This window comes from Varroa destructor, unplaced genomic scaffold (genome assembly GCF_002443255.2).
Source record: "Varroa destructor unplaced genomic scaffold, Vdes_3.0 BEIS01000006.1, whole genome shotgun sequence".
Taxonomy (NCBI): Eukaryota; Metazoa; Arthropoda; class Arachnida; order Mesostigmata; family Varroidae; genus Varroa; species Varroa destructor.
In genome coordinates this window covers 12,510,547-12,533,668 of record NW_019211459.1, presented here as the reverse complement: position 1 = coordinate 12,533,668, position 23,122 = coordinate 12,510,547, and the positions used below count along the sequence as shown (strand labels likewise).

The following is a 23,122-nucleotide window of genomic DNA, read 5'->3' as shown; positions in this document are numbered from 1 at the left end:
CACGAGCGAAACAGACTTCTATGGCCGCCAACCCAGTGGCGTAGTCAGCGCTCTACGACAACATAGCCAGACTAGTCACTAGTCATCTTCGCTGTGCTGTGCATGATGCTATTGCTGCTCGTATAACTGCTGCATGCTAAAACTACATACTTGTAGTAGAGAGACTACAGCAAAGCCAGGGTCCAATTCATAAAAAGAAAGCAGGCTAGTTGGGCTCACAGCAGCAGCAGCCAAGAGTTCGCACTGGCAGTAATTCGCCGCTGCTTGCCACTCAGCTGTTCCTCTGGTTATCAGGCAGGCAGGCAGGGTTGTTGGGTTAGGCGGTAGACATCGAGCAAAAGCCGCTGCCGATGCCCCTCACTTTGCTGGCCACAGTCATGTACCTGTATTGAATACTACTGTTTCTCAACTGTGCGAGTGAGTCTGTGGCTCAGCTCTGTAAGTGTGCTTTTTTAATACTTCAGTTCATTGGTTAATCATGCAGTAGAGCAGCCCTGCTGTTTAACTGGACCTTTTTTGCGCTTAACTGGGCGACGGACCGCGGGTCCTTCTTTGCCTTGACTTGCGAGTGGACGGTTACAACTACGACGAAAGCTGAGCAAAGCGAGCGGCGCATCTTCTCCGCGTTAAAGAAGTTCTGCACAAAAACAAACGGGAAATTCACCCCTGCACCATAAACTGTACCATTTTGGGGTTGTCCGTTTCATCTGCAGTGTTCCTGTAACTGAATGGATAGTCAACATACCACCTAATATATGTGGGTCACATTAGGCGATCTCTTGTCCGTGCTTCATTTCACAGGACTCCCGTCACTGCGTTTGTTTCGTGAATTTCTATAAAACAAGCATTCGACCTCTCCACTGCTAATATCTGACTGGCTGCCTGATAAACTTTAATGTTACTGTTTTGTCGCTACATAAGTCACGCTGCCAATAATCGTTAGCCTCACGACTAGAGGGCGATTGATTAGCTATCCGTTCCCATTAAGCCAAAGATAGTTGCCAAAGTAGATAACAACAATTACAACAACGGAAGTTCCGAATTGATAAAAACTGCCTAATGTGCATAATTGTGTTGTGCCGGCCAAAAAACCTATCATTACGTTATGGTTCTGTTATGGTTTAGTGACTTTCTGTTACAGCAATCGCAAGGAGGAGCTCATCCAGCTGATGATGCGTGGGCTTCAATGTGGACTGTGTCTATCGTCTTCTCTTTATTGACGCTTACCGTGTGAGTCTGTGCATTCGCGGAGGAACGGGTGGCAAACTATTGCGTTCGACCCATTTCATCGTCATCTCTCGGTCTCTGGACTACCTCGTTAGGTGGGATGTCGCGTGATTAAGCCAAAATAAGAGCAGCAGGGATTGATCATGCCTGACGGCAGTATCTGGAAAGCTGATCAAAAAATAGCAAGCCCGTGTAGCAGCCATAACCTAACGCTTCAGGTCTAGATTCACTGTTTGTGTCTGTGCGTCAATGAGTGTGTATGCGACCATTCTGTGACTCATATCACCACAGCCATTATTATCATTTATATTAGTAAAAGAACAATTGAAAAAGTACTGTTGCTTAAACGTGGTGCTTAGTGGTTGAGTGATCTATGCCATCGGAGTCGACCTGGGCCACGGATAGTATCTGTGGTTGTGGCGCCGACCGTAGGCCAGCAGCGTCAACAACAAGAGACGCGACCACCGAACCTACGTCAACTGCCGTAGGAAGAAGTGGTGTTGACAACATACACCCTGCTGTCGCGGTTGTTGAGGCTGAGGCTGCTGCCGAAGTCGCCAATGTTGTACTTGGCGTTGTTAGCACCACCTCGACTGTTGTAGCCGTTACCAGCAGCACGACCAACGCGATCGTTACCGATACAACAAGTTCGGCTCCTTCTCCAGCTGCTGTCGTCGTTGATGTTGATGAGAACCGTGACCCTGCATCCTCACTAGTCGAGATTGAGTCTTCGAGTTATCATCAGGCAGGAAGCGACTTCGTTACTACTAGTGAAGGAGTTCCTGCTGCTTTTGTAAGTTCGAGTACGAACTTTGCCGCTACCTTCGCCTTTGCCAACGCTTCCTTTGACGTTGCTGCTCCTGCTACATCCGCCGTTACTGATTCAACTGTAGCAGTTGTTGTCACAACGACCACAACAACAACAACAGCAGCAGCAGCAGCAACAACAGGCATCACAGGTACAATCGACACTGCAATAAGCAAGATGGAAAATCCGACAGCCCACCAAACTGCCGAAATGTTTGAGGCATTAAAAGGAGGAGATGAACGTCTTCGCCTCCTTTACCCTGCTGTCGACGAAAGTGAAACACCGCTTCCTCGCCAGTGGAGCCCCAAAGATAAATTCACCTATATTGGTCTGTCCCTCCATAATCTACGAGTTCATTATAAAGGTGAGACCACAACAATGGAAAGAGGACGACACAGAACATATGAAAGTGCAATGAGAATAAAATGACTGTGGAAATTATTCAAAACCGGAAAAATAATGACTTACGATATAACAGCCGTGATGTAGATGTGCAATGTGAATCAATTATGCGCTAATAATTTGATGAAACTCTGATGAAAATTTTGTGGTTGTTACTAAACATCGCCAGTAGAATTTTCATTCCGAAATGGAAGATACTAAGTTTATACACACGCGGTAGCGTGCATGAACAAATGCGCCAACTGAATGTGGTCGTTCTGTCATTTGATAATACGAAATATGCGACCTTGTTATATTACCACAATAGCCACAATGGTTTGGATGTCCCATTTTTGAGTGTATCTAGCATGTACAAGTTCAGCACACATGCTAAATAATTCTGTGAAAACATTACCAAATACAACAACATATAAAGTATTTGTGCAGATCAGGATACCTTTTTTAAATATATATTTGCGGGGGTATATCAATATGTCAAACGGCAATCCACCAATATCTTTGATAGAATGTTAAATTCACGCTCAGCAGTAGAAAAGCATTCAAGGCGTAAGCAAACAATTTTATCTTCTCCTTTGCAACGGCGCTCGTGTTTATGTTACGATTCTCTCATAAAGTAGTATTTCCGCACTTAATGAAATAGTTGGTTGATAATAGGTTCTTAGCGCACCTATTCATCTTCGATGGTATTAGTAGGAATAAACGCCACCATGCTGTGATCTTCGTACTTTGTTTAATTTTTAATGACGTAAATATGCGCTGAGTTCAGCGTTATTAGTGTCTTCGAAAATTGTGCCGAGGTTTCAAACAACAATACGTCGAGATGGCTGACGAATTTAGTACACTTTACAAGAAGAGGAGTCAAGATTACCTGATCGTATTGTCCGCCACCTACCGATAACTATAGAAATAAACACGATACACACCTATGCATTAGGCAAAGTTTTTAATTACATAAACCGTCGTGTAAGTTCAAAGAAAAAAATATTTGATTGAGTTACTTATAGTCCAGGTAATAATTAAGGGCTGAATATGATATGCCAAATATGCCCAGATGACCCATTGTGCAGCTCTCGTGATTGAAAGTATGATTTAGAAAAGAGTGGACCGCGGTATGATCATGACGCAGCGCTAAAATTAATAATAGTATGAAAGATAATGTCAAGATGATTCTAATACTGTCAACACTTTTATTGCACGTGACACTAAGTAAAATATCCTGACTCACCTATTCTTCGCCCTGGTTGTTTTTTGCAGGTACTGGGAAAAATCACAAAGACGCAGCGAGTGTCCGTGCAACGCACCCAATACCGGCTGCCTGTGGTATTTACTATTTCGAGGTCAAGATCGTTTCCAAAGGTCGCGACGGGTACGTTCTTTTCTAATTAAGGACTTATATGGATGTGTTTTTATATGCTGATCAGTTTTAACCCGCGTTTTAGCTAGCACTAGTCAGCTTCGTGCTACTAATATTCGGTCACCTATACATATCGTGTACATGCAGTGCATCATCGGTTTACTGGACTAATGAAGAGTTACAATTTACTCAAAATTCAGGCCCACTGAACAAAACACGGAAATAGGAAGTTACGGCCTTAATCACGCGTGTCACGTTGTTGTTGTTGTTGTTGTTGAATCCGATGTGTGGACGATTGTCGTTCGGTTTCTTTTCCCTTTTTACATGCATTTTTTCGAATGATTTCTTTCGTCTGTTTTTTTGAACTTTTCCTCTTTCCCTTAATGTTTCTCTATCATTTCATTGTTTCTTTTCACATAACTGTCCTTCGCGCCAGCCGTTCACCTCTTGTTCTTTATTATTCCAAACAATTTTTCAAATAATTTTTTCGCTATGTGACCTCCCTTTTTCTTGATTTTCAAACACATACGCTTTGTGTTTTCAACGCGTTTTGCCTTATCAGCGATTCGGTGTAGGTCAAGCTAATTTTTGTGGTGTCGGGATAGCTTTGAAAAAATTAGTTCTGATTCTGGCTTGTCTATTTTTTTACTCAAGAACGATCTATTGCCTCTTGAACCTTTGTCTACAGGTTTTCCTGGCCGATTGCAAAACACAAATAATATGAAAAAAGTTCTTACCTGATGTTTCTTGTTTTTTTCGTTTGCTCTGAAAGATTAAATATTTTATAGCAGACTACCTAAACGCCAATGGGATTATTTCGCTTTTATTTCTCATGTTTGCTTCTTTATTGTTTGTTATAAGAGAGTGGGATGAGGAGAAGCGTGAGCCTATTAGTTCTCACACAACAAAACATTGAAGCCAAGAAATAGGTGGATGTGTAACGTACTTTTCATGAGAAATGTAGAGGTTTCCCGTTGAAACCGACTAGGATGTACGTTGTTTTTTATAAAAGAATTTTTTATACGGTGCCGGAAGCATATACAGCATGAAATATATAAATAGAATATTGTATACATTTAAAAAAAACGTTTGCAGCAATCCGAGTCTTAAATGTGTAAATAAACAACAAAATCGCTATCTCAATCAAAAGCTTCGGGTAAAAAAATGTAATTGGTCTCAGCATATCAAAAGTAAGAGTTAAGCAAAAAATGAATAGTACATATTCTTATTAACAAAAGAAAAAGAAATTAGTTACGTAGTCTTTTTATTGACTGCAACGGAAGGTAAAAATACGTATTGTTCTGAACAAAATAATCTTGATTCGCTATCTGAAACTAATTAAGGGTTCGCCTACCCAAGAATTTTGCGAAACATATAGTCTTAAAATGTACTTATCGTAAGCTGTGTCTTATATTTAGTCTAAAATGGTAGGCCATGCAATACGTATAATCTGAAATCGTAGTCTTCTTCTGTTTGCTGTTTGTTACACTGCTCCCTGTCGTGTGTCGTATTCGATTTAACTTTTTCCTGCCTTCTTTTTCTTCCCCCTCAATTATGCTTCCTTTTTTCTGGCGTTTTCATGTCGCCGACATTTGAATACTGGACATTCATTCCGCGTAAAATCTGGCTTTCCCTTTAAATTCTGAACTCCTTTTCTTCTTTTTCACACATATTGCTTGATTTCTTCTTTGATCCTGTTTTTCTTTTGGGGGTTCCTCGCTGCTAACTCACTTTCGTTCTGTGCGCCATGCCTTTGTCCTACCAAATATGCATCAAATATCAGCTATATGGGAGTTGGCCTGTCGGCCCACGGCGTAAATATGAATCGTCTGCCGGGCTGGGACAAGCAATCGTACGGGTATCATGGCGACGATGGCCATTCGTTCTGTTCATCTGGAACGGGTCAGCCGTATGGACCAACTTTTTCAACCGGCGATGTAATCGGTTGTGGCGTGAACTTGCTCGACAATACCTGCTTTTATACGAAGAACGGCGTGAACCTTGGTGTAGCCTTCCAGAACCTACCGGCAAACCTCTATCCGACGGTTGGATTGCAGACGCCAGGCGAAGTGATCGATGCAAACTTCGGACAACTACCATTCGTATTTGATATTGAGAGCGTGATACATGTAAGTAGGTACACAAAGAACGCATTAAGCACAAAAATTAGCAGTTAGAATCGCCTCATATGGTATCGATATTTCATTGTCTGGGATTTGTGTATCAGTAGATTGTACAATCGAAGTATGATGCTTATAAATGTTCGAATCTATAGTAATGATGTCTCTCTATGACTTGAATAGGAAATTGATGAAATATTAGTCACTATTGTAAGCATTATCGTGCTTAATAAAAAATACTCTATAACAGGAAAAATCAAAGATTATTGGTGCCTAATTGTTTATTTTTAATATGCTACTGTCGTGGAAACCTCATTTTTGTTAGCTTTTTTTTCTAGGCAAACTCAACTTATCTGTTGATATTTCGCGCTTATAATTAACAGGAAGCTCGTGCTCGTACAAGGGTCCAAATCGAGACGTTTCCTGTGGCTGACAGTCAAGGCGAGTTCCAGACTACTCTTCATAGTTTAGTACTTTCGTTTTTAATGCACCATGGCTATTTATCCACGGCTGAATCATTCGCAAAGGCCACGGACCAGACTATTGACGAGCCCCTCGAATCCATCCGTAACCGACAGCGTAAGTGAACATACTCCAGCACCACCGAAAAGATATAACGCTAGAAAATTATTGAAAAACTAGCATCAAACAGACACGTTTCCTAATAATTTAATATTACTTCTAGGATGCTGTGCGTAGAACCTTGAGCCTCAGTCAAGTCGATTTCTATAAACATTTGATTTAATTGTTTATATCAATATAATAGTTTACGATGTCCATAGTACGCTACCATCTGCGCACTGTATGTGTGTAAGTATATCTATTTGTTTCTGATTGTTTCTCGGGACAGGTGTGCGGCAATTGGTGCTCGCCGGCCGAATCGAAGAAGCGATCAATATGACACGTCAGCTGTATCCAGGTCTGCTGGACTCACGCAAACCATGCCTGAGGTTCCAACTGATGTGTCGGCAGTTTGTGGAAATGGTCGCTGACCTTAGTGAGAATGGACGGGATAATCGAAATCAGAATTCAGGCGATGCCCTCGACCTCGAAGAAGGCGCTGAACGAATGGATATCGAGGAGAACCCGCGGTACGCTTCGGCACTACCCGTCGTGTTCCCGGCGACAGCACTTCGAGATTCTGACACCCGCCCGCCGGTGACACTTGAGAAGATTATCGAATTTGGCAAGGAGCTCTACGAGTTAGAGAAGTCTCTCAAGGATCCTGATGGAAAATACAAGCAAATGCTATTTGTAAGTAACCGCCGTCGGAATTCTTTGAAACAAAAACCAAAAAGCAGTACAAATGACTACTCATATATATCATTTGCAAATTTGGTCTACTACTGGTGTGTACTTATATCTATTCATTTATATGTACAAAAAGAGGATTTTGTTGTCAAGTAATTAGTTAAATATTAAGGAAAGCTAAACATAAAACTTGCAAACTTACTTATTTTAGGACGCGTGCGCCCTTTTGGCCTACTCGGATCCTACGCAGAGTCCTGTTGCATACCTTCTATGTCCCTCGGAGAGAGAGCCTGTGTCAGCCGTGCTTAACAGTGCAATTCTCGGTTAGTTAAGGATTGTACTGGTGCTAATAAACTTTTCCCAATGGGGTAACCCCGTAATATCCTTTTGCGAATATAAGTTTAGTAAATACTGCTTACGAACTAAAAGCAGTCGGTCCGTTCGTCTCTTATTTTTTATATAGATTGCGAAAGCTCAACAATAAATAGCCTTAATTTGGAATTAAGGCTAGCTCACTCGAATTTCATAGGAATTTTATATATAGCCGTTCGCATACGAATAGTGCGTGTTTTTTGTGAGTTATGTTTCATAAATAGTCTCCTTTATTCTATTCGTGTGGTCGCGAAAAAGCAAAACTTAAAGCAAAAAATTCTTATCTTTTTTCAACACTTTCAGAGTTGCTGGGTGACAAAAGACCACCGCCTCTTGAAACGTCACTGAACCATTGTAAACGGCTCATCAAGCTCATGGCTCAGAGTGGACTAGGAGCTTCGGCTTTCGCGGATGTGGATTCGACGCTCAACTAGATAATAACAACAAAGAGCACCGGCAATAGTGTGCAGCCCATACCATAACAATGGTTCCCGACGGACCCGTCACAAGTTAGGCGAGCCGCATCCAGCTTCGACTATCGTGTGATCCCTTGAAAGCGCGTCTTCAGCATCCGATATTAGAGATGTCAACTTATCACTTTCTTCATTTAAGAAAGAAATTTAAATGTATCTGATCAGCTCTGAAGGTCGCCGCTTACTTCCCGAAGTAAACGTTAGCAATCGATAACTGCAAGAGTAAAGGATGTATTGTGTAAGCGTGGATGCGCATGGATGTTATGTGTAAGATAATCTGATGTTCTTCAAGGACATCAAATTGGTGAGAACGCTTTCATTTGAAAGCAAGCAATTCGCCTGATATAAGTACTGTACCGTAGAGCGACCGTATAGCATCCGATACGTGTTTGTGAAGGTCGGTTTAGACCCATAAAAACAAATGAAAGAACGACTTTTGTCCGACCCTTAACATTTACGTTTCGATGCCTGTAATTTAGTGTAACCTACGTAAAGACCTAATGACTATACTAACTTCATTCGTCCAAAAATTATTCGATATGCAATTCCGAGCGTTCAGAGAAGAGGATAACATAAGCTGAATTTCTAAGCGCACTTCTTTCATCAAAAGAAAGAACAACCCTAAGAAACATTGCTTTATCTGTGGAAACGCAAATATTGGGAAATACAAAGTAATTAATAATACTAATACTATATTGAAACAGCAAGCTTCTTTATGTAAAATCCTCTGTGGACGTTACCTGTCATGGGTTAGCCAAAAAGTTTTGTTTCTGTCATCGACTTGGGTTTCGCAGAAACTTCGCGTGTCTATGGCGTTGCGCGATCGATGACACTGGCAGGACTATGTAATTATCGCAAATGGGTACACGTATGTGATTTCTCTCATTTGGTAGCAGAGCATTATGGTATACATGCTTCACTTCTGTAGTTAATTAATGAACGCGCGGTCATCATGCTGAGTCATTCTGTGACTATATGGCAACTACTGGCAGAAACTGGCAACATAGACGTGTCATTTTTACCTGATAACTGGTTGATTAATTTGGTGTCTGAGTAAATGAGTATTAGATGATCGATCACTCTATAGGAATATTACTATAGTAATAATGAGAATTGACTGATTCATAGAATGATAAAAAATGCTTTCTGCTTGAGCCACATTGCTAAACATTATTATTATTATCATTATTACTAATAGTAGCGGTACTGAAAATGGTATGTGAACAATGAATAATATATATATATATATATATATATATATTATGAATGAAGACTGAACGAATAATCCTGTTAGTGCTTACAATAAGATAATATGAAGATGGAGATGATAACATATGATGGTGACATATGATCTTGAAGAGCTGTTGATGGATACCCGAGAACGACGGAAAAATATTAAATCCATGAAGTCTATATTGGTATGGTACAATAATATTGCCCAGCACATACGCGTGCCGCTAGAAAGGATGAACTGTTGGTAATTAATGGACGAATTATTATTGACATTACTATTAGGAATAATCAAGAAGAAAACTGCATTAAAGAAAAATTGTTTTTTTTTTTGTTGTTGTAGTCGTTATTGTCACTTCTTGAGAGTTTGAAAGCAAACAATTTGTCGAGCTTAACATGTGACAAGTGAACAAGAAATAATTATTTTTTTAAGCATGCATACGTAATTACATTGCTAATTAGTATTGAGTACTTAGGCCAATAGCTAAGCACGTGCAGACCAATCACATGTGTGTGGGGCACACAAGGAGAAAGAAAGAGCTGACCCGGGGTGAAGGGTTATAACGTAACGGTGTTCATGGCGATAAGATGTTAAAAGGTATCATCCTTTGAGCAACTACATATATACTAGTAAAAAATAATATTATATACCTAGAAGTGAAGACATAATGGACTATTACTAGCAGAAGTAATAGAGGAAATCTGTATGATCCCAATATTGCTAATACTGGCAACAAGCTGTCTAAAACAGTTACTGTTGACTCACCTCCAGGAGATAGTGCCAGATTGCTAATATTATTGTTCTTATTACCAATATGTAACTATGATATTAATTCAAACAAATAATGAGAGCATCTTGGAATATTCTAGCTAGAAAATAGACAAAAGTAATTCAGTTACATAGGTAAAAAAAGGAAGTAGGACAATTAAGTATTGTGAACTTCGGGTCAGCGTAGGAGAGCGAAGCACAGTGGGTTCCCAGATAATACTTTCCACAGGTTTCATCGGAATCCTAAGGTTTACGGCCCGATAAAACTAAATAAATAAGTGTCAAGAAACGTGATTCATTTATTCTTCGATACGAGTCATCTTTTCGGTTTTGATTTAGACCAGTAAATTGTCACAGGCAAAGTAGAACGTTAAAAATAGAGTACAGTGCACATTGCCTATATTTGTTCATATATTGTTAAATTGGTGGATTCATATTTTGTCATTTATATGATTAGAGCAGATGGAGTTGATTTTTTATAATTCACCTAATGGCATCCTTTAACCCTTGTCAAATCTCGTAAATGTATATAGCGGTACTAAATTTGTTTGTACCTCCATGTATATGCTGAGTGTTTGTTTATTATAGATGAGCTTATATTAGACATGCACTTTTTTTAATTTTTGTATATCTTAGTCTAATAGACCTTCTATTTACTGTATTTAACCTTTTGCCAAAATCTACCAAGGGCTGCCGAAGCAGCCTTGAATATTCATGTGCTGTACTATGTGGACTGTTCGTTTGAATAGACTGCTCCAAGTTGGCCTATTTAGTTTAACGATACCATCTTGTAACTAGGTAGAAAACGTATCGCCCGGGCCAGCCATCTGAGATTGGCAGATTGACGGGCATTTATGAGTAAAAGTGCCTGGAAAACAACTCATGAATTGAACAAGCGGACTATCGCTAGATATCATGTATCAATTAAAGCCTGAGTATTTTATAAAATAAGTACAAAATACGCACGGCTTTCGTTGTTTATTACCGTTCATATAACATAGGGCAATGCGTTATAACTGGGCGAGTTCTTCAACACTAAATCTAACAGTTCAGAAGAAGCTTATAGTGGGTGATAGCAAATACATAATGAGTGTAGTTTGCTATGCTAGTTTGAGTAAAAGGGTGCTGTTCGTGTTAGCTGGAGACCGCGTATACTACTACGATATAATGTATCAAATTGTTGGAATTTTGACAAATACCAATATTATTTTAATCTGTGAAATATGTTAGGGCTTTATCAAGAATGCGTTTTCATCCAGATACTCCACACGAGCCAATTTATAAGGGCTGGTACTTGCAGAATATGCGTCTTCGAATGATGTTCGTTTCCGACTTTGTTCTAATGATTCAAAAGTTCGATATCTTCGTATGCTGATCATTCTTGTATTCTTGCATTGACATGGTTTCGCCCACTAGCATAATTAAACTACTACTAGTAGTCAAAATTACGTAGAGAAGTTTTACAGCCCAGTTTCCCCATGATCGATTGATCTATCACAGCCAGTCTAGACATCAGGAACCGACTAACGCACAATAACCACAATAATAGCGTTAGCAACAGTAACATAACGCTAGCTACAGGTGGCAGTTTATGGGACTCGAATGATTCGTTGCAGCTGGATGGGCCAACATTTGCAGCGGTCGTCATGAGGCGTTGCTGGTGGCTAATTTAACACCCCGCGACTCGTCCTTTCTCCTGTGTGCGTCCAGGCCGTCTGCTGCCAAAGACGGGTGCACCGGACTGTGTGGCTACACCTGCCTCTATGATATTTCGCCAGCAATTACACACCAAACAGCAAATGTCTAAAAGCGGCCGGTCGACCCAGTGTTCGAGCTAGGCCAGTTCGGTAAGCAGTCAGTCATTAGTCGCCAAAAAAACGACTCGAATATGTCTGCTACTGCTGTTAGCGGTATTGATGATTTGAGATGCTAAGTAATGACGGTGCTGTTTATCATACGTTAGAATGACGCCACCGTGTTTTATGGCTCGTGACTGTGCAAACAGTAGCAATCGCTAGCATCAAAACAACTGCCCCAAACATTGGCTATAATTAACGTGATAGTACGTGGATCTATAGTGGCCAGACATAGTGAAGGGCGCACACGGCCGACAGAGACAAGACTTAAGAACAGATACGAACAAAGTCTAATCTTTATTGTTACAAATGCTTTGACGTTGCCGACTTCGTCGTTATCATCCGTGTTCCTGTGGTCAGAGTACCTCCACACGTAAGCTGATGGAGTCTTACTGTAGGTGGTCGCAACGGCTGCATTTGAAACAGCAGCAACAGGTGTAACCAACTGTGGGCGACTGAGCGCAAACGTTTGCCACTATTGTCAGTCGCTAGCCCCCAAAAGGTAGTAATATAGACAGTAACAGTACAGGAGATTGTAAAATGCATGAAAATTCGTATTAATAAACTTGAAAGCAACTTTCAAGAATAAAAAGATTAAAGTTGCCTAATCGAAACGTAAAGTTAAAGCTGTTTGAATAAACCGCGCACAATGAATGAAATAAACAAACTCCGGTAAAATGAACAAATGTCGACCCATTGAATCTTGTAGTAGCGGGCTGAAAATCCATTGGTAACAGATCATAGGATCTCATGTGTGGACATCACGCATCGTTTACTGCGCCAATTACTAGTATAGACCACTTTTGGTGTCAATGATAAAAGACATACAGACAAGGTTGTAAAACCTTCACATCTGCAAAGCTCATAGACTTGTTCTGACAATCCTCGCTCAAGCTTGGCCATTGTTGGTTAAACTCTGCGTTTTAAGAGATCTTGCTAATCTCTTTATTTAAATCAATTTTTTCACTTAGATAAATTTCAGAATCGTATTTTTTATTGGTTTCATTGAATAGGTACTTGCTTCACTCATAAACTGCTCATCTGTAACATTTTCATTACTTAACTAAGCATTTTATATAAATGATCGAGGAGTTTTCTCAGGTCTATTTCAGTCTTAGTGAGCTGCTTACTGCTTTTTAAGTTCAGATAAGAACTACTTAATTTGCAGTATATAGCCAAGAAATATCAAGCGTTCCAAGTTCTATCGTCTACGCTATTTCATTCTTTAGGCCCAATGTGGTTGCTGAAACCTCTCAGTATGAACGTTTTGCAATACTTAATCTCTCATACGCATGGTTAAAATCAATTTTAAATACAATACAATCAGTTTTACAGCGAAGTTTGGGGGTTCATCCATGTGTTTCAGACGATATTCTTGGAGACTTCGTTCATATTTCGTTGCACTCTGCATTAAATCTGTTTAATCTGTTAATCAGGCTTATTCCAGCGTCTATCTCGATTACAAAAATCGAATACCTTCGACTCGACAAAGGGAAACCCTCGAATAGAAAGTAATATTTTTTTTTGACATTTTGATCTTCTGTGACGCTTGTCTTAATATCCATATAATAGAATGAAGCACTTGTTATCTTACTCAATTGGTAAGTGAGCATACCTTATTAGTTGTTTCATCTTTCCACTAAAATTTCCATTACTTATGTCAGCGACTGGAATGACCAATCTGTTCCAAAGAAAGGATCAAATCAGAAAATCGGCTTTTATAACCCTTCCTTCTTCATTTATCCAGCTTCTATTCAGTCTATGCGGCGCCCGTTGCTTCCGCATATTCACATACATTTTGATGGTCGTCAGGCAACGGGGCGCTAAGACTCACCGTAACGCATTTACAAGTGGCCGAAAATGTTTCTGAAGCGTCCGAAGTCAGCTATGCTATGCGCAACATCTAGATCCTATCTTTCAGACGATTAATATTAATTATTTCCATAGAATGGAAACTATGGATTTGTCGGATCAGCTATAAAGTCAGTCCACCTAATTTGCCCGTGTTTGGAGGCCTTAAGCAATAATATAGTATTATGGAGATAATTCGCTAAAATTTCCACAGAAAACGGAGCTAACTTTAATGATACACATTTCGCCGACCGGACTCCCTACCAGTGCTACAGTAAGATCACCATTTAAATGGTCTCTTTAGGCCTTGTGGCACTTATCACTTTTATGCTTTTAATTGTATTAGATAGTTCCTATGTGAGTAAGTATTTGCATGTACGTAGGCAATAAACGAGGTTAAAAAAAGACATCAGATTTTATCTCCAATGGAAGTTAATATTTTGTGTGGTCGATATTTAATTTGTTCAAAGTATTGCTAAACATCACTTATCTCTTAGACAAAGAATTAAAGTTATATCATTCACTGTTCATATAGGAAAATAAGCAGTTTATGTGAGTTTACATATTTACGCTTATTTGTGCTACAATATTTTATTACTACCAAGCATGGCATATCGCAAGCATTGCATACGGTCTCTTGCGAAACTTGTAATCGGAGATACAATGAAAATAGCGGATCAAGCCCATACTTTGCCGTCAAGTTGAGTTGCTAGCCAGGCTTATCTTGTCTTAGTCAGGTTTCTCTATACATGTACGGTCCAGAACTTTGCGCTCTTCTTCAGACGCTCCTGCTTGCTTTATCTATAGCTGAGCCTCCAACAACCACGAAATGGAAAAAACAACATTTCGAAACCATCATTCTATATCCTATTCTAGATCGGCTTGGGCATTCTGTGCACAACGCCCATATGGAGTAAGGTAAGCGCATGGATTCTGAACTACAATCTGGCCGAGCCAACCATAATCCGATCCAACGAACGCCTGCCGGAGGCTTACCGGTCTTCACTAATTTTGCGTGGCCCATTCTAGGCTTCTCACGATTGATGTATTGTCGGTAATAAGGCCAAATTTTTCGACTATTGTATTGGTACCACGCACAATCTGAAGGTTGACTCTTCCATAGCTTTTCTTCTGTTATTACTCGTATTAGTGGACGTAAAATAGTTGTCTTTCCCGCTTTTCTTAACGAGAGATTAACACAGGTCACGCTACTACTATATAATGGATAAGCAGTAAAGCGCCCTGTCATTTACTTATATCCGTAGGGACTTATTTACATCTCTATGTTTCAAGGTTTACGTGCTTTATCACCGTTAGGCGTCTTATCAGACAGTTAGCTCCCAGCACGAAACGAAGTGTGTCTATGCTCGGGTTCAAACCTAGACCACAATGTTTCCCTAAGATTAACAGGCAAATACGTTTCCTACTAAGCTATCACGGCGAAGAAAGGAAGGGGCTTATTTGTCGATGCTGCCGCTACTTTTCCAGTGGCGGTGACGGGGACGGCGATGGCGGCGTCTGCTCAGGCCAACCCTCACCTTCTGCCTGAGTGCCCTTTCCCTTTTCGTTACAAAAGCCAGCTGCCGGTGAGCGGCTGGCGACAACTCGTAACACTGTCGCTGTTGACTTTGACATAAATGTGACAAGTGAAAAACAACGTAGATCACAGCCAGTGTTTGAAAAAACTGCCACGACTCGAATGAGACAGATAGATTGCCCTCTTCGAAGGTCGCAGTCAACGTGAGAAGAATGTCGGACTTCGAGAAGGTGCGTGAGCTTGACACCCGTATGTTTGACAATGTTATACTTTTGCGCTAGATTTTATATTCCATTACGTTATAGCAGCTGCTTGTAGTTCCTACGCGTGTACAGCAACCCTTAGGCAGAAGTGGCGGCCACGTCCAGAAAATGGTGAACAATGGCAACGGCAATTAATTGTATTGTGTACACATATTGGATGTTATTAGAGGATAGAGGCTGCAGAGCTAAAAGCAGTCATATTTAGGGAAAAAAAAGGTGTGCGCGAGTGTGTCACAATGTCCAGGACAAGTCCACATGCGACAATACGCATCGTGTATAGCGAAATAGTTGTGCTAGATACTAGTGGCTCTGGTATTGTGGCATGAGAACACTCGTAGGTCTAGCTTACAGCAGAATTTATTGTGCACGCCACGGCTGCAGGTAGGGCCCTTTGATGCACAGAAGCTACAATCCGACAGTGAAAAACCGGTCGATGTTTCATTTAATAAGCTGCCTTGGGCATTGGATCGCCCTACAAACCATTATAGGTTTATCTACTTTGCTGTTATGTGGGCTTCTATTACAACACAGTCTATGGCAATTACGTAACCCCGGCAGCTTGAAGTCTTTCTCTAAAAACAATGCTCTATTATAACTGAAAACTTCTGCAGCTACAACGTTAGCGACAACAGTGATCAACGCAGTTCTCAATTACGTTACAAGCATTCTAGTTGTAGTGTTAGACATCACGTGCTTATTAAACCTCCTGTTTTATTTATCTGGTATATCACTATTGTGTGCTACTTCGATTTTAAAATTTAACCACACGTTTTCTATAGCTTGTTTTTATTTTGAAATTCAAAAGCGCAGCTAAAGGGCTGCCAATGAGCCTGAACAAGAACGTTTTATTATGCATAGTTACCCGGATGGTCAATAATGCTAAGATACATTGCATTCTGAGACAAGTGCGAGCATCGTCTCATCTTCATCCAAATTTTTCAGCTGTTAGGGAGACGGAAACACATTCTGATAGACCGGTACAGACCAAGGTATGTATTTGTTCCGAGATGAAGACACCATCTAATGGAAGGCTAATGAATCTGCTCGAAGCAAAGTCGAGTGTCGACTTATTTCAATAGCACAGAGCCTGTCTCTGTTAAAATTAGCTTATTGGCGTTAGGTTTCCATCTATAGGAAAATTCGTGCATACAAAAGCAGTGCTGAAATTTATCAGAGGAAGCTCCAGACAACGATTAGGCCAGCGAGGGTCTGTCAGGAGCTCGCTATGCCTGCGTGATGAGAATTCATGTAGAATCGGGGAAGTACCGAGTGAAGATACGAAACATTTGTTCGATAGTAGTCGACCGCTCACCTACACTAAACCAGTCGTTGAGACTGTGTGAAATTTTTTATTAAAGATTTTGCATTCATAAAGTAAACAAACGACCGATGTGGATAGTACAAACATGAAATATCGCTAAACCGTTCTGTATAATAGAACAAATAGATAAAATGTCGAAATATTTTCAAACGTGTATTTGCTGATCGCATTCTATGCATGTTACAGTATAGAAGTATTCCTTTGACTTATAACAGCAAGTCATTCATGTTGGCCGTAACGCAAATACGTGACCGCGATTCGACTTCGGAAGGCCACTTATACGGTAAATCCATGGTAAAGTAACACAATTTAGACACTAAAAGAAACAAGGATATTTACACGGGATGTGTCGAAATCAGAAGAAAATTGAACGTAATTTGTACATTACGTTACTGTTATATCTGAATTTTCTTTCTCAACGGCAATCTGACGTGAGCAGTGTTGGCACAGAAGTGACTCGAAAGCCGCTAAAAGTATTTACATGATTATGCAACTAGCAAAAGCTAAGTGTCAAATCAGCTTTTGTGTAGTTATAATGAATACCCAGAAGGTAGCTTCTGCAAATTTTAGCGCAGTGCAAACTCGATTCTGTACGTGATAATTTCTGGATCGGTCTTTTTTTTTGCAAGGAACACGTGGCGTTCTGGAATAGCCTGTAACTTGCTTAACATCGCACTAACAAGCGGTGAGGGCGCACACCGCTTTTGATGTGATCGAATGATAGCAATATCACCTTCATTATAAGATTATTTGTACAGTGAAATACAATATTAGCCATATCTTCCAGTTACAAGGATCTTAACCCCCCGGTTCGATCTATACGAGATTGGTGCTTCGATCACTCGGAATACCAAAGTAAGGTTCCAATAAACCCCACGATTATATAGCTCTACAATAGCAATACTATCCGCTTAGTGCATGTGTTATTGTTATGTTAGTGAAGGTGATTATCATTTCGATTTAACGGAAAAATACGCCAGCGTTAGTTCTTCTTTTTACTTTACGTTAGCGACTTCTTTTTACTGAAAGATCTAAATCTTGATTTAAATTACAGCAAACATTCACGTATTCTATATCGTAAAAAATGATCGTGAAATTCGTGTTGTTTCCACCGAAGACCCCTTAAACGTGCAATGACAATGGTGTGATCCTTGTCGATTGCATGTAAAACGAATTTTCGTATAAATAAGGAGTGTTAAGAACGGGTTTTTATTGCATATTTCGCTGCCACTGGTACGCTACGGATGTGACACGTTGATGTATCCTATGGTCCATACTGATTTAGCTAAATCTTAATCGCGTGTGATTTTTATTGCAGTGTGCAGCTGAAGTTAAGGATCTGAAGACTCGTCCCTCCGATGACGAGCTTCTGCAATTGTATGGATTGTACAAGCAAGCAACGGTGGGCGACGTTACGAGCGAGGCACCGGGCATTCTTGATCTCAAGGTATGGACTAAGATACACTGCTCGCGAAAACTGATATCGGCGAAAGTGGTTGAAACAGATTTCTTAAATATGTGGCAGTATGCGCAACTGATGTCATGCTGACAACATAATCAGCTTCTTGCGCTCTCCGAACCAGGGTTAAGGATATAAGCCGGTACAAATTGAGTAGGTAGCATATATAAATCTGCTGATAAGTTTTTACTGCACTAGCTAGCGTACTAGACATCCGTAAGTTCACGGTTTAGGACTGCTCCAGTATCTCGAGCATTAGGATTATGCCAGGGTACATCTAAATGTTTGGTAGTTTATTGGTAGAAATACATGTAGATAATTCGACCGGCATTCTAGTCAGTCAGCGTATTCCAGATAGCAAGAGCTCTTTGTTCGGTTAAATATTCAGGATCTATACGAGTCTGTTGCTGGTTTTGTGTGATAGTTAGTGGTGGTACTTCCTCTAGTTGCCCTCTCCATATTTTATGATGCTTTTAACCTAGTCCAAGTTTCGAAGCTTACCACGCCCAGATCAACGAGAGAATAAAGCGAAATGTTGCCTGATCTACGGAAGTTCACACCCTAATAGAACGAATCTGCGATGTTTCCCGATGCTGAAGTTTTTTTCTCCTTAATATTTCTCGGGAATATACTATCATTCAAACGCCTTGGTTTGAGAAAAATAAGTGTCTAGAGCGGCGGGCTGGATACTAAAATTCTTGTGTAGAACAGCTATCTGCACGAATTTCTTCCCAGCTGATTCACTCAAGGGAATTCTCTACGTAAAAACCGATCTAGCAGTACAACTTTTGTGGGTAAATGGCTTCACTTAAACTTACAACGTTAACAATATATCCATTCACGCGTTTACAGGGAAAGGCGAAGTACAACTCTTGGACGAGTCGCAAGGGCCTTTCTCAAGATGCCGCTAAAAAGGAGTATTGCGAGCTTGTCAAACAATTAAAGGACAAATACAACTAAGAATGCCCTATATATTATATGTTTTATATAATATGTAGTAAGTATCGACCATAGTACAGGATGGTCGTTGCTGTGAAGTCTGCATAGCGCAGGCAATATGGTGATGCTGAAATATCAAGATGATTAAATTCCGTCGCTCATTTGCTTTTGCTGGTAATGGTCAAATGTGGAAAAAATGATCGACAATAAGAGTATCCCATAGCAAGGCTATACTGGAGTCTTGTTGATTAACTAATATGTGGTTTAATTTGTCATGTGTTCATTAAGACCTTAGACTTACCTGGGTCTCTGGCAGACTTTAGTTGGACGAATAATCGGCTTCCTTTCTGATGTTCGCTCGGTGAAGTCTGCTCATACCAAAAAAACTAAAATACTAAATAAATTATGTGAAATCGTTTACTAAGGCCTCGGTTTATTGGTGTCGTTCTTTGAGGAGGAAAATACTTTTACAGAATCCATTGCTACAGGCAACGGATTCTGTAAAAGTACAGGTACCAAGCTGTGATTGTGGGCTCTCAGGTGGCATAATAATAATAATGATGTTTGTCGATACGATTTTTTTTTATGATGTGTTGTTGATTTCAACACGTAGCATTAACAAAAACGCGCTAAACGAAACGCTTAAGAGCTTAGTTTCGACTAACCCTGTTTATTATGCTTAAGATAGTCGTAGTCGCTCGGTTTTTTTAATGCCTATTGGTAATTTGCATCGTCTGCACTAGCATTACTGCTACCTGGGCTCCTTTAGTATCCAGTCTGACCTGCTGAAGAAATACGATCATTGAAGATTTCGCCGAGAAGTACAAAACCAGCCGTAACATTACAGAAGTGCGGTGAATAAAACAGCGTCAAATGATCTTGTGCGAAAGCACGGTACAGACCGTGAATCCGGGCTGTGGGCCTATAGCGGCATCCTTGCTATTATAGTCCATTATCATTGTGCGATACTGTCGACTACCAACGATTCAGAGAATTGCAATAATACCAACGTAAACATCTGGCACAGACCGACCCGCAGGCAGGCAGATATGTAATCAACAGGGTCTTCATCCGATAAGTCTGCACCTGATGATAATGCACTATTATCCACCTGCTGCAGGTGATGTCCTAAGATTTGATCCTCTATATTTTCGAAAGCAAATGCTTGGCCGGTACTGTTTCATCTCTATAGGCCGACAAATCAACGTCGACTGTTTGAAGGGACAGCGCCGATCAACTGGCCAGCTGTTAATGGAGCTTGCCAAGCGTCCGTTGGTGGAAAACCGAAGCTCAGCGCAATTTTATGATATCCTGACGATTTTATATCGTTGGGAAGTTGTTCGTTGAAATAGATGGTCTCGCTTTATGCTTCAAGAATAATACATTTACTCAAAATGATGTGTTTAACTTGCTGTCCGTTTAACTGCCTACACGTGATACCGCTGCGTTTGAATGTTGCAAACGTTGGCTAACATTGCGAGCTCAAGTCATGACAGACCAGTAAACAAATCGAGGTCGAATTTTTTTCACCCGGGCAACTACGGCAAATGATGTCTATTGTCTACTAAAAATAACATTTGTGTAGCTTTTTCTAATTTTTGTAATTGGGATCCGATCAAACTGTGCATTGAAGCAGACAGAAGGCATGGTTATCCAGTAAGAAATAACATTTCAATACTGCCTTTAAAGTGTAAAGAAAGTGTTCACCGATGCTCTTGACTCTCATCATCGATGTAAAGATGTCCTGCAACTACTTTAAAATGACATGAGTTCTAAGTTCTAAATCGCTATTTTCACTAAACTAGCAAACATTTAATAATGCTTCGTCGTAGGCTCTGTCTCTCTCTCTCTCTCTCTCTCTCTTTTTATATATATATATAAAGCAAGTCTAATGAGACCGAATCTTAAAACCCCATTAGATTTAGAATAAGTGGTGCCGGTGGCCGGCCAGGCATTCACTGTCCTGCCTGTCGCTTAGTGACTTAAAAAACCTACGGCGCCAACTAACTAAGGATCACGCCACCGGAGAAGGGAATTCAGTAATTCAACAGCGTCCGCGTCATTATCATCATCATCAACGTCACCGCCGCTGCCACTGACAGCGTATTAGATTCGAAGATAGTTGGTACCGAGAGCTTTTGCTGTAGCTACCATCATTTCGACTGCTGGCTAGTTATGCTGACGACTATCATTTCCGTGGCCGTTGTTGCTGCTGGTATTCAATGGGATCCCAAAAGTTGATGATTTCTCTAGAATTTTTCGTGTTGCTAGCGGCCAACTACCGTTGATTCATTCGTTGCAGGGGCCGCCGCTACTACTATGTCGCCACAGGCAGTTGTAACGATCGAAGCAGCGTCTCTTAACGCCATTGCTCCAAAATACCGATGCTGTCGTTGGAGCTCCGACGGAGCACCATGCCATTACCACCATCGCTGTGCTTCTACCTCTTTGAGCATTTTGTCGGCAGAGTCAGGGATGCCAAAGTAGCATCGTTCCTTTACCGCTATTTGTCTCTCTTTTCTTTATCTCTGTTGGTCCGTTTTCGCTCGTTGCTCGTCGAAGCCGCAACACCCGTTTTTTCTGTTTGGTCTTTATCCATCTCTCTCCCTCTCGCCTCTCTCTGTCGCTCGCGAAATCCCGTTTCTGGCGATGATCGTCGGCTGAACAGGGAGACGCCGACGAGTTGAACGTGCTCGGTCGTTCCACCCGCAGTTCTGCACGGCTTGACACGGTTCTTGGTTCTGTGTTCGAGGGGCTCATGTCGATTGCCATGGCGGCGAACAGTTCCGAGCCATTCGTGCTGCTATCGGCGACATGACAGCGGCAGCGGCTCGCTGTTCACCTGTTGCCTGTTGGTCTGGAACGCGAGCGGTCACACTATCATTCCGACGCTCGCCACCGCAGTGACTTTTAGTTTTGAGTGGCCAGGGGTCACGGCATCAGTGAAGGTATGCGGTAGAGGGGTGGATGGGCCGAAAAGGACCAATAGTGCTAACAGAAAAAATGAGAGAAAAGAGAAGCTGGGTCGTAGAAAAATCGGGTGGGAGAATGTGAGACTATATTAGAGAAAAATAGATACGAGAAGCAAAGATGAAAAAAACTTCAGAGCGGTAGCAGCAACATATGTTGATACAAGAGAAGCCAGAGATGAGCGTGTACGATAGACGTTGTCCCTGCTGCTACTACTACGACAGACCAATTTATGCGCCAAAGGCATTTTCTGTTCGGAGACTTAGGAGTAGGAGCGCAGCGAGGTACCGACAGGCGTATAAGTAGGTCTCAGTCCGGAGCAACAGAGATCGGAACTATACAGTATAGAGGATATGAAGGCAGTTCATGTTAAGGGTCATTTGCCGACGCCGGGCTTCGCTGCAAACTCCCAAACGCCAGAAGCAGGTCCAAGCAGTGTGCACGCAGTCTCTTTTGTCAGATTTGCTTGAGCGGTGGCAGGGGAACCTTTTGTTGGTCGGCTAGATCGTCGCCTTTTGTCCGCTCTGTGTGCATCGCTCCGCAATCTGCTTTTAATGTTGCTGCTGTTACAAATTGTAATGATTCTACTGCTGCTCCCCTTGTTTTGTGCACACTGTCGTCTGCCGCCAGTGACTGATTTATAGGTTAAACGCCTTGGGTCTGGTTAGCTTCCACCGAAGACCCCTTCTGGATACTCCAGCGGTGTGATTGGGCTTCTGCTTGCTGAGCAGACACTATTCGTTTTCCTATCGCTTCAGTCGTACGACCGCGAACCCCGCCAGTAGACCCACAATCAGGAAGCCAACCCGTGCAACAATAGGAACTACAGTATCAGGAGGATAATATCTCCAGTATCATCCTGTTCTAGGTTACCGGATTCTACTTTTGCTGGTACTTTGCTGCTTATGCTACAACAGCGG

General features: G+C 41.1%; 2 protein-coding genes and 1 long non-coding RNA gene across 9 annotated transcripts in view; 2 read left to right on the top strand and 1 right to left on the bottom strand.

Moving 5' to 3' along the window:
• The first annotated feature begins 2 nt into the window (after positions 1-2).
• Positions 3-10,311, top strand: LOC111252420 (ran-binding protein 9-like). 2 transcript variants are annotated; one of them, XM_086992758.1, is made up of 8 exons: positions 3-438; positions 1,126-2,399; positions 3,692-3,803; positions 5,575-5,920; positions 6,295-6,490; positions 6,762-7,165; positions 7,374-7,485; positions 7,838-10,311. In XM_086992758.1, exons 2-8 carry the CDS (start codon positions 1,601-1,603, stop codon positions 7,966-7,968), a joined length of 2,100 nt encoding a protein of 699 aa, XP_086848884.1. In that variant the 5' UTR covers positions 3-438; positions 1,126-1,600; the 3' UTR covers positions 7,969-10,311. The 2 variants fall into 2 exon arrangements, with proteins under 2 accessions (XP_086848884.1, XP_086848883.1); XM_086992757.1 differs by having other exon boundaries at positions 3-757.
• Positions 5,744-23,122, bottom strand: part of LOC111252275 (uncharacterized) — a 53,605-nt gene continuing 36,226 nt past the window's right edge. For 3 of the 4 annotated variants that reach the window (XR_002674149.2, XR_002674150.2, XR_015330137.1), the window contains 3 exons: positions 7,365-7,466; positions 6,261-7,136; positions 5,744-5,884 (listed from right to left, as the gene is read on the bottom strand). This is a non-coding gene — a long non-coding RNA (uncharacterized LOC111252275). Of the gene's footprint in view, positions 5,885-6,260; positions 7,137-7,363; positions 7,467-23,122 lie in introns of those variants that run through there. The other variant, XR_015330136.1, reaches the window with a different exon arrangement.
• LOC111252421 (acyl-CoA-binding protein-like) lies at positions 15,290-19,664 on the top strand. Of its 3 annotated transcripts, none has more exons than XM_086992762.1 (4): positions 15,290-15,499; positions 17,622-17,689; positions 18,153-18,281; positions 19,146-19,664. In XM_086992762.1, exons 1-4 carry the CDS (start codon positions 15,463-15,465, stop codon positions 19,251-19,253), a joined length of 342 nt encoding a protein of 113 aa, XP_086848888.1. In that variant the 5' UTR covers positions 15,290-15,462; the 3' UTR covers positions 19,254-19,664. The 3 variants fall into 3 exon arrangements, with proteins under 3 accessions (XP_086848888.1, XP_022666025.1, XP_086848887.1); XM_086992761.1 differs by lacking the exon at positions 15,290-15,499 and adding an exon at positions 17,045-17,117; XM_022810290.2 differs by lacking the exon at positions 17,622-17,689 and having other exon boundaries at positions 15,297-15,480.

Excerpts from the sequence above, each read along its gene's own strand:
- LOC111252420 (XM_086992758.1), top strand. The coding sequence starts at position 1,601 with ATGCCATCGGAGTCGACCTGGGCCACGGATAGTATCTGTGGTTGTGGC. Across the intron at positions 7,166-7,373 it reads AATACAAGCAAATGCTATTT|GACGCGTGCGCCCTTTTGGC; the intron begins GTAAGTAACCGC and ends TACTTATTTTAG. Across the intron at positions 7,486-7,837 it reads GCTTAACAGTGCAATTCTCG|AGTTGCTGGGTGACAAAAGA; the intron begins GTTAGTTAAGGA and ends CAACACTTTCAG.
- LOC111252421 (XM_086992761.1), top strand. The coding sequence starts at position 17,060 with ATGTTGGCCGTAACGCAAATACGTGACCGCGATTCGACTTCGGAAGGC. Across the intron at positions 17,118-17,621 it reads TTCGGAAGGCCACTTATACG|TTACAAGGATCTTAACCCCC; the intron begins GTAAATCCATGG and ends CATATCTTCCAG. Across the intron at positions 17,690-18,152 it reads CGATCACTCGGAATACCAAA|TGTGCAGCTGAAGTTAAGGA; the intron begins GTAAGGTTCCAA and ends TTTTTATTGCAG.